The 10829-nt window shown below is 39.4% G+C and overlaps 1 protein-coding gene across 1 annotated transcript; it reads right to left on the reverse strand.

Annotated features, from left to right (window-relative positions):
- Positions 1–7654: 7654 nt before the first annotated feature.
- Positions 7655–9844, reverse strand: mRpL50 (mitochondrial ribosomal protein L50). The gene is made up of 4 exons (XM_022834483.2): positions 9720–9844; positions 8994–9115; positions 8410–8518; positions 7655–8164 (listed from the first exon to the last, which is right to left on the reverse strand). Exons 1-4 carry the CDS (start codon positions 9816–9818, stop codon positions 7766–7768), a joined length of 729 nt encoding a protein of 242 aa, XP_022690218.1. The 5' UTR covers positions 9819–9844; the 3' UTR covers positions 7655–7765.
- Between the last annotated feature and the right edge of the window lie 985 nt (positions 9845–10829).

Here is a 10829-nt window from a genome sequence, read left to right on the forward strand (position 1 = left end):
TTATGATTGAAATTATGGCGTCCTTTGGTAGAGGATAAATCCTACAAACCTGCCATTTTGAGGTTTTCTGGGTCAATCGACATCACAACTTAGTAATGAATAAGTAGAGCGATATTAACATTTCCATTAAAAATTATAGCTCAGCCCTGTGTTTCAATCCGTGGCCTGTGGCCTTGCGGCATATACTGCCTTGATGAGATGATGGCAGACGGAATGGAACGGTGAGTACTAACCGCCTCCGTTATTGCGGATCATCTGACCGGTAAATCACAGCAAATTCTTTGTTTGCTAGAACAAACATTAACGCCAGCGAAGCCTTTTATGAAAGCGGGTAGACAAACTACAGTTTATTGAGAGAGATTATATATATATATATATATATATATATATATATATAGAGAGAGAGAGAGAGAGAGAGAGAGAGAGAGGAGAAATGTTTGTGACTGAGCATTCTATAACTGTTTTTAAATATATATAACGTTTGACATATTCCACTTGCAAGGATCGAAGAGCTATCCGAAATGCTCATCAATGAAGACGATCGTTAAGCTCGATGATTACAGTATAGTGTTTGTTCGAGACATTCAACTCAACAATAATGCCTCCGAGCTTTAATACCTCGGCTATATATAATATCTTTCGTAAAATAAGTACATCTTTTAGATCTAGATTTCAAGTGAGGTAACTGGGATGAATAACTTAATACAATGACACAGACCATATCTTTCTTGGGAGCTACGAGATATGGAGTCTTCGGCAAGATCGTGCGTAATCGCTATCAACAGCGGTTCATTTTAGTTATTAAATGACGATGCTTTTGCTGTATATTTTTACTCTATAAATCAAGCAGTCCTTTTGTACTGATCCGCGTCACATTCAAATAAAAAATTAGAATATGACTGATAGTATTTCCTTGGCACATTCCCACAATATCTTACACAGATATACAGAAACGAGCAAAAGTAGGTCTGAAAAAAGTAAACTTTCAGCTAAAGCGGAGGAGGAAAAAATCTTAACTGTTAATATTAGTAGGTATATATAATATTTTCTACTAGACGTCACGGCTTATCAGTCACGTAAATAATCCAAATGGCCATTTTTATTATTTCACTCCTATTTTCGCTGCAAAATAGCCTATTTCTAGTTCAAACACGAGTTTTGTATGTAAGCTTTGGGAGGTAAGGGAAGAAAAAAGGAAGGGTTATAGCTCCTTTTCGTGCGATCGGGGGGGATTCGAAACTAAGCGGCGGTGCTGGCTGGCAAAAAGACAGAACGTGAGATTCTGTCAGGTGAAAAACAGACTACAGATGATACTTCGACAGATACCAGATGGCGGTCAAATTTTAACTGGTGATACCCGAATAATATTTTAAGCTTAAAGTTAAACCATTACAGCTTAGGACGAGCATGATTTGTGTTTGGCGCTATTTTAGCAATTTTGTAAACTGGTAAACATTTGAAGAAAACAAAACAGTGAACAAAGATATGTATGTGGCCTACTTGTCGAACGGGGCTATCCCACAGAAACAAGCCCTATGTATATATGTGTACATAGGTGTAGAAATGTATATATTTATTGTATTCTTTTTACGTTGCTGCCATAGATAGCTAGCTGTTGTCTAAGACAGAGGTCGTTATTGTGCCTGAAGGCTTTCAACATCTGTTCACAGGATTGAATGACTTCCTCGAAATCGTTAGGGCACGTGCGTTATAGTTCCCACTGTCAACCTAGTAAGAGGATAATTACCTTATTTCTTCTTGTAATTATTAATGCGCGATTACTTCTAGCATTTTCTCCTTAACGATTCTGTACAGCGGTAATATAAAGTCGATGGAAAGCTTTTCGATCCCGACGCCCTATGGGCGGTCACGCTGACGGAGACAAAATCGCGTAAATGATTTTTTGTATATTATCAATTAAACGAACGAGTATTATTACTTAGACAGTTTATCTTAACGATGAATCAGACCGGAATAGCAATAACTAATTCACTGTACAATTAGTTTACAGAAAAAGCTTAATCTCATGCAAGGTATTGATTAGGGGTAAATCTTCAATAATCGCCATTGATAAACCTTTGCTTGAAAGATCAAACTAAGTAAGCATCAACGGCTATATATTAGTAATGTTTTTAACTAATCGATCTACGCTCACCCAGACGATGATGCATCGTATGTGCTACAGTTTGTGGGACCTAAATGACATTTCGATTTCCTTGTACAAGCTCTGTGATTACTTCGCTGAAAAGAAAATGCTCCAATTTGATACAATAAAAATCCAATTTTCAAAGGCTCTGAGAAGTTCGCTTTCAAACATCCGTCGAATAGCATATCGGTCGGGCAACTTTATATTTCAAAGCCGTTGCGATGAGTTTTTGTCTACCCTTGGACTGCTCCTGCTTGTTTACAAATTGTAAACTGATTCCTTATTTTTTAAGGATGCTACTTGTATAAATATAGTGTTCTAGTAAAAATAGTTAAGGGTAATAATAATAGTCTATTAAAAAAAAATATCGAACGTTCGATGTAGAAGAAGCCGTACTACATACCTTTTCTTGGTGTCAAATTTATCTTACCGCATCTAATTGCACAGAGTAAAATTTATTGGTACAATCTTCAACTTCGATGCAGACATAGTCACTTTCGCTTTTCGCTGACATCTGTCACGCTGAAAGTTTGGTGACAAAATACTACAAAATTATGCCTCCAGGGCTGTATTTAATGGGTTCGTTCAGTTACATGGACGTTACCCTTAGTCCTGACATAACGTTCTAGCTCTAAGCAGCTACCTATTTTAATCATAAGATAGCCACTAATAATCCGTAAATCCGTAAAAATCCGTAATAAATTTCTATTCACACTAAATATTTAGGCAAACACGCGACAGTAGAAATTCAAAGGCAAGCCTTTGAACTGGAACAGCATATACAGTTAGCCTGCACGGAAAAATTTGAAAAACGTTGATTGCTTTTAAACTTACCAATGTATCGTTGCAGAAACTGCCGGTTTCCAGTAATATATTCATCGCTCTTAGTGAGGATTTTATTAGACAAACTGTCTTTTCACCAACAAGACAAAGTATTTCTAAAATAACTGGCACGAAATAGTGTATTGCTCATATTCCACGTGGTTTTCCCCCTATCCCGGCTGTACATGGCACTAAGAAATGTTAAGCCACTACAAGATGATGAGGGCATCGGGCCCTCTATTCTACACAAACGTGCAAGGACCTTGGGGTCTAGTCGATATTCTTGCCTTTTGCAGGGTCTTTTTGATGGTAACCTCCACGAGGCTTTTAGCATAACTAAAAAAGTATGCTTCCTTCCTTAAAAAAGCTTTCCCTTAGATACGATAAAACAAGCTTACTCATATTTTACGTAACTTCAATTTCCCTTATTACTTTCTTATTTGATAAGTTAGCTGGGAAACCTTTCGCGATATGGTAGATCAGTTCTGCGCAAGGTGTTTCCGATAACGACACTGCGTGTTAATGACTGCTCGCGCTGCTTCAGACAGCCTACTTAGATAAAAACAACCACGAATGTATGAGAATGTGGCGTTGCCGAGACAACGCCATGTTATACTCCGTGAAAGACAGCCGTGGCTCCGAAGCCTGTGTTATGCAACATAACTAGTCGTAATTTAGATACTATGAGAACGAGTGAATACTGCGTTCGTTTAAAGAAAAATTGCTGAACTAAAATACTGATATGAATAGTAGTGAATGAATAAAATATGAATAGTTAAAATATATAAGGACAATATGGATCATTTACGCAATCCTGTACAGCGCACACCTAATTAGGGCTATTTACTTCATCAGCGACAGTCACATAAGGAACTTCGTTCACCCCAAATCGTGCTACACTTTTCCGACGGTAGGATGGTTTCTCATAGTGATGAAGCACCAAATTAGAACAGAAAGGGCAGTGAAGCCCATTTCTGTTCTAGTTTGGGTGATTAAAAGAACTATTGATTGTACTACATTATCGACAAGAGGACGACGTCAAAACGTTTATATGGTAATTGTATATGAATAGATATATAAATGGAAATTGGACATTGAAAATTGAGCAGGGAAATCACCCATATCTATTTACCACGACTTTACCCGTATATATCGTTGCACCGAGTCAGTTACAGTAGACTTTTTGTGAATTGTCGGATTTGGAACCGCACTACCAAGGTTGAATTGTACAACGTCAGCTCTCATTGTGATATTATACGATGCATTTATTATAAAATTATCTATTGCAACTATTTAAGTGAGCCGGACATCAGAGGTTTAACTTTACGAAGCCAGTAGCTAGTGATTCAGATACTGCACATGGATAGATGAGACAAGCTCTGCCCACTTTTTTTTCGAAGCAAATTGTTATCCAAGACTTAGGACTTTCCGCATTTTAACATTCTAAAATAGCATCCAGAAAGCCTACAGTGGTGCGTAACAGTGTGAAATGAATTAACTTTCGTTGTAAGTTCTGAAAAAGTGAGTAGGTTTTTACTCGACTTCTGACGGTGCGAAATTCAGTCAACTTTACGATAGAAAGTAAAACTAGCTGAAACGGCTGACAAAGTTGTTCGATGGGTCTGTTATTTGATTGTTAAAGTCAGGTCTAGCCTCTGAGAAAAAGACGATTATGTCTTATAGTTTGAAACGTTGAGTTCATCATAGCACAGGGCGCGCCAAATGTGCAACATGTAGGGCGACTATAGTGGTGATTGTGATGCACAGAAGTAGAGTACGGGCTAAAAGGCTTGCCCGAAGTGCCCGGCCATGAATGTCTTAACTTACCCGAACGTCATACTTCACGTTACAAAAATATGAACTAGATGAGTCAGACTGTGCACACTGCCGTAAACTACACGAACTAGATGCCATTCAGCTAACATTGATTTAAATACACGCAAAGCACGATGTAGTACCGAACCATAAGTAAACAAGAAAAAAAACTATTTGTTGCGAATAGAAAAAAATGCATTCGGGTAAATTTGGAAAACCAGCCCTATAATTTCAACTGCGTCCTACTCCGAGATATTATGAAGTTCCCAGTGGGCATACTAAAACTATTCACCCATTATCCTGTGCACCAATCCGAACCTGTCTTATCTCAGCCTTTTTATTTTATATATAATTACACTAAATGTGAGCAAACTTTAGATAGCATTCAGTAATACGACAATCTACAGGCAGATGTCAACGTTTGTTCGTGACCTGGGTTCTAACACTTTCTCAATAAACTGGATAATTTAATTACTCGTTTAGTTAAAACTTGGATATTTTACATTCTCGAGCTTTTTGTTAGAAGGAGATGGTTTACTATTATATTAATTGATAGTTGTCCTAATACCCCTACCTATTAAAAACGGTTTGTGAAGATGCTTGAAGCATGCTTCAACATAAATCGTCGAACAGCTCCTCGCTACAATTAGTAAAAGCGAAAAGTAGAAGCAAAAATAAGCATATCTTATAAATATACTGTATTATAACAAAAGAAGACGGCAACACCGAGCAGGGCAGACACCTCATGATTTTATGCACACGCTGGTTTTTCTTGGAAAAGGATTACGACAAGCCTTCTACGTCGTGTTGCAGGTTAGACGAAAACACTGGAGGCTGTTTCCATAGAGCAATATGTGTGTACAGTTCACAGTCAAGAGGCCGCAAATCACATCACCTAGAAATACAGACCCTCCACAAAACAAAAAATAGATATTGTTCCCTAGAAAAAAAACTTTTCGATAACGGAAACACCTGTATGCCCTTGAAACTCGTCATGCACCTAGGTTGGGCACTGTAAAGACGTCACACCTATACAATCTAATCAAAATAGGATAACTACAGGTTAAATGAACTTTTACTGCATCGAAAGATACTGTACTCAACATTTACTTTTTTAAAGAATTTTTTTAAAACTTTTAACAATATTATAACTAAGCTAGCACGTCCATTGGATTTGATTTTATATGTAGACTGGGTGTATAAAAGGTGTTATATTTACAAGGTGTCCTTGAATTAAATTAGCGTTTACAGATTAAGTTGTAGAAAAATGCCCTTATGTCGCCATGTGTATTTTGCGATGCGATGCTCATCTACGAATAGAGGAACCTTCTAGTCATTCTAAGTGCATCCACCCCTACTTTAGGAGAATTATCGATGTTCAATTAAAGCTACGGACAGAAATTGCGCCAGCGTAAAAATGAGGTGGGCGTCCCACTGTTTAGCGTGATGGTGTCCCGCAGATCTGAAAGCGTAGCTTGAGGCCGGCTGCATTAGAAAAAGCGTCGATAGTAATAAAGACGTGAAAATTGTATTCGCAGACCCGATTGTCTCTAAGTGGTAAGCTGATCCGAACCGACCGCTCAACCAATAGCACTACAAGCTAATTGGGTTGACTTGTCAAGTAAAAAGCGCTCTGGCGAATATCTAACGCAGCATATATACAAAGAAGTTTCTGCTTGATGGCCGCACATGGTCTACACCACCTTAACATAGCGTATCATAAAGACACGAAGTTCAACGCCATGGCGAGAGGGCATTGAGCAGCTCTATGTTAACCTCATAAGCTACTCGCTAGACATGCACGTATGTATTATACTGATATCGTATGTCTAAAATACTAGAAATGGTACAATAAAGCCTTGGGATTGGTAGCACCTGTGTGTACGCTGCAGAAATTCTCGACCTCACTCGATGATTCAAAAGGTAAAACTTGCACGCAAGCCTTCAAATAATACCTAATTTTGTTGAAACGTAGCAATCTTCTCCCTTATCGTAAAATAAACCGTAGGATCCGTACTTATATGATCCGTTCTTTTACAATTGCTATGTTCACTAGATTGCCAGGTTTCAGAAAGATGTTCCCAGCCGAACTCTGCAGATTACTTAGGCCGCTGATAGCCTAGGAAACTAAATTGCCTGAACAAAGGTGAATGTTTGCGTCGCGATGGCGAAACAGTGCTAAATTTCACGAAGTCGTATGCCGACAGCTGAGTTCATCTTGAGGGACTTGCGGGATACGTCTGAGCACAACAAAAATACGCTTCCTTTGATGATTATATTGGGCATAATTAGGCTAGCTAATCCAATATCTAAGAGTTATTGTTACTGTTATTTAAAACGTACATTTCAATCTGGCCTTACCATCATTAGACGTGAGACGAGAAGCGTATTGTATTTTATGACCCCTACGCGTGACACAACTAAAACAATGAAAATACGTGCATTAATATATGAACGCCGTTATAGATTGTCTCATTTGCCTTTAACAGATGATGCCATGATAATGTTACTGGAAAATATCCAAGACATATGGAAATCCCCAAAAAATCATTTAAAAAAAAATGAGAATCTACTAATTCCTAGCAACGTTTTCTGCAATGTCGCAAGCAAGTTGGACAGAACTTGATGATCAACTGTTAGCACCTGCAGTGAACGAACACGTCCAGTCACATCTATACCAAGTCACATGGCCTTATATGTTACTGTCAGCGTTAACAAGGTCGACGATTGCAAATCAGATGCACGCCGCCACACTCCTTAGCCTCATGCATAGGCTCGTTCCGTGCAACAAGGAACTGAATAGATATACAAAGCCGAAACTATTCACACGATCACTGTTTGTCTGTGACCTATTAGTAAACACGCAGTACGTAGGAATATCTAAAAGTTATTTTATTCTACGCGCTGCGTCTTCATTTATACAACCCGTCTTATTAATTAATACAACATGATGAGCACGTCAGCCTTAGATACATGTCTCAACTATATCTTGTCAAGTGTGACTTCGTATGGCCACTCTCGATCGATCTTAAAACCGGGGCCGTATTTCTTGCGGGCGCGTAAACCTGACATGGTGGTACTCGAACCAGGATACGCAGGAATACCCTTAAACAAACCTCCCGGTCCAAGCGATTCTGGTCCGACCGAGCCTGGCTTGAAACGAATGCCATCAGGGATCACACACAGATTACTTGGCAATTCGCCAGGTTTGGCATGAATTAGCAGATCGTACGGGTTCAGTGCGTCGACAGGCGTCCGGAAGAACTTAGCGACATCACCAACACTGCGAATGTCCCTGAGTTCAGGATTGGGGACTGAGTGAGAGAATGCCCGCGTGCACTCGGCTAGCAGTGCCATCTTCTCTTTGCCAGACACCGGCACCTGAAATATGCGTTGTTCGAAAAAGGCGAATAATTTCTGAAGTGCTCTGACATGTTTCGGTAGGTAAAGGGATTAGTCATAAGGGGGTCAAATCTAGGATACGATTTGGGACGCCACACTGGAGGTAGTTTCTCCAGAAAATGAAACATACGACGTTAGTGTTTGTGCGGCGAGTATTAGGGCTCATCTATGTACCAGATCGTAAAATATAATCGATCTAGGTGAAAAGCGGCGCGCCATAGTACCTTCGACCAGTCTTGATTTACAGCAGATGGAAGAAGACGACCGACGACTTCGCGCAGACGATTTTCGATATCAGCCGGCGGATCGTAAGCTTTTCGGGTTCGACAGAACCTATAAATATTACAGGGAAATTAAAATAATTGACTCTTATAATGACTCCCTCCGGTAAGATAGGTATTCCTCGAGAATTTTACGTCAGGCAAATAGATCGTATTCTGATATGTCCGACATTTTTATTAGCTGATAACATTGACCAACAGTATGCTGTGATCAGATATTCGTATAATTTGTTATCTAGATAATATATGATTGCGCCTTTCCATACCAATCCCTCAGTTCGGAATTTAACCTGAATAAATCTGATCACGGCATATATTATCGGATAACAATTTCTACGAATATGGAAATACACGTGAACCGCTTTGATTTGTAAACGAAGATGCAGCTCCCAGATTATTTCTGGTCGCCATAATCTGTCAATTACTATATCTTTATATTAGTTTTAGCTATGCCACCGAACAAAATTGACTTAGGAAATACTTCATATCCTACCCAAGTAAAATGTTTTCGAGAAAAATGACCATACCCCCTAGCAGCTAACGCGTCGAGGGATCCCTGGGCGAATGTACTGTCGGGGATTCGGTCGCCATCGTAATATACTTTTTTTTTGACAAGCTTTACATAACTCACTCCCGTTCGCGTCGAAACCTGCGCCAAACATTTAATGTAACGAGCACTGAACTTGAGAACAAAGCAAGAGTACCGACACCAATAGTAATAGCGAAAATGATTGTCATTAGCACCCAAAGTGTTTTGTCTATGTGGCACGACAAAACGTTTAGTTTAATAGCGCCTTAAAGCGTACAGTACAGATTGCAGCTGAATGTATCGCTCAAAATTGGGTCCATTTGTTGTAGCGGTAAACCTGTAACGTAATGTAGTCGAGTTCATTTTTAGCATAATAGGCCGCCAGTACACAACTGAATGCGTCGGGGTGTGCGTGTTTAGTTGAAGACTAAGACAATGTTTATTCGACAGCTTTCTTCTAAGCTTCATGCCTATGTAACAACGTTGTTACTTGATCGTGTTTCGTCGGAACTTAGTTTGAGTATGATCCGGCGGTATAGCTTATCCACAATCTCGCAGTATTAAGGATTTCGATACAGGTCGTTATTATTTCTCCGCAGAAAATGACCGCACTAATAGAAATACTCAATTGAGATTGGAATGATGTCCGAGCAAAAATGAGCTTACACATCAGGCTTAGCTGTGGCATCATCTAGCTTTCTAGTTCTACCCACTTCGAGCTTACCTGACCCAAAAAAGCTACATTAGTCCTAAAATTGGTCCATCTCACAACCCGGGCAATGCCTGCGCAGACCATCTTCCACCTGATTATGGAGGCGGCCATATTCGCATGAACGAATTGTTGTAACTGTGTAAACGGTACCATGTGACGGTACTGTAGTTATCATCATTGCTGGTAGTTAGATGGATGGTTGTGACGAGATTATGGACATTCCTAGTGGATGAGTCCATTTAACTTCAATGAAAATTAGACTATCTTCAATCGTGATGGTACAAGTAGTGCTTCATTTCTACTTTCGGCTGGGTAACCGGACAAGGACAGAAACTGTTTAAAATTATCAGAAAATCAAAAACAATTGTAAACAAAGCCATTTGGCCAGCAAGGCCGCTCCGGGGGCTTCTCGTGCCTATCATCAAAAAAAAAAAAAAAAACCTATTGATTATCAAGGCATTATCACTGTGCAGCGTCTGTTTTATCTATTATGCTGGCATTGCACAGTCGTATTTGGTGGTAGGAAAACGTAATTGATTCATCGACAGTTCTCCGTTTCAATGTTAAAACGTCCATCAGTTCGCTTAAACCGACGTTACCAACAACAGACTTTGAATACAATTGGTAACACTCGGTTCTAACCGTATCTCCTTAATTGTTATTTTGTTGTTATTCAGGATTTATTTTAGATTTTTTAGATATTTCGAATCAGTTAAACGGCGACGTAATACTGTTGTATAGCCGTTATCCGTACGTTGTTATGAGAAATTCTTGGATCAACTAACGAAATTCTCTACCCGACTCCAGCAAATCCACTACAGTAGGAATGATTTAATATCACTCACTACCCTTAACCATCTAAAGCCCGCGAAGTGTGAACGGATCCAGCCATGACAGCGGCAGGCAAGATCATCTAATTTGAAAACTTCCTTTACGCTCAGCCTTTTCTTCTCCATATCAACTTCACTGCCGCATCGATAGCATTATATTCATAGCCGGCGACTGCAATTGTACTCGTAGAGTAAGTAATGAAAAGAGCAATATAAATAGTAGCAGAAGACAGTACTCTTAACACTGAACAGCTCAATAGGCAACGACGAATCGGAGCTCAATTGACCCAGC

This window comes from Varroa jacobsoni, unplaced genomic scaffold (genome assembly GCF_002532875.2).
Source record: "Varroa jacobsoni isolate VJ856 unplaced genomic scaffold, vjacob_1.0 scaffold_530, whole genome shotgun sequence".
NCBI classification, from domain to species: domain Eukaryota; kingdom Metazoa; phylum Arthropoda; class Arachnida; order Mesostigmata; family Varroidae; genus Varroa; species Varroa jacobsoni.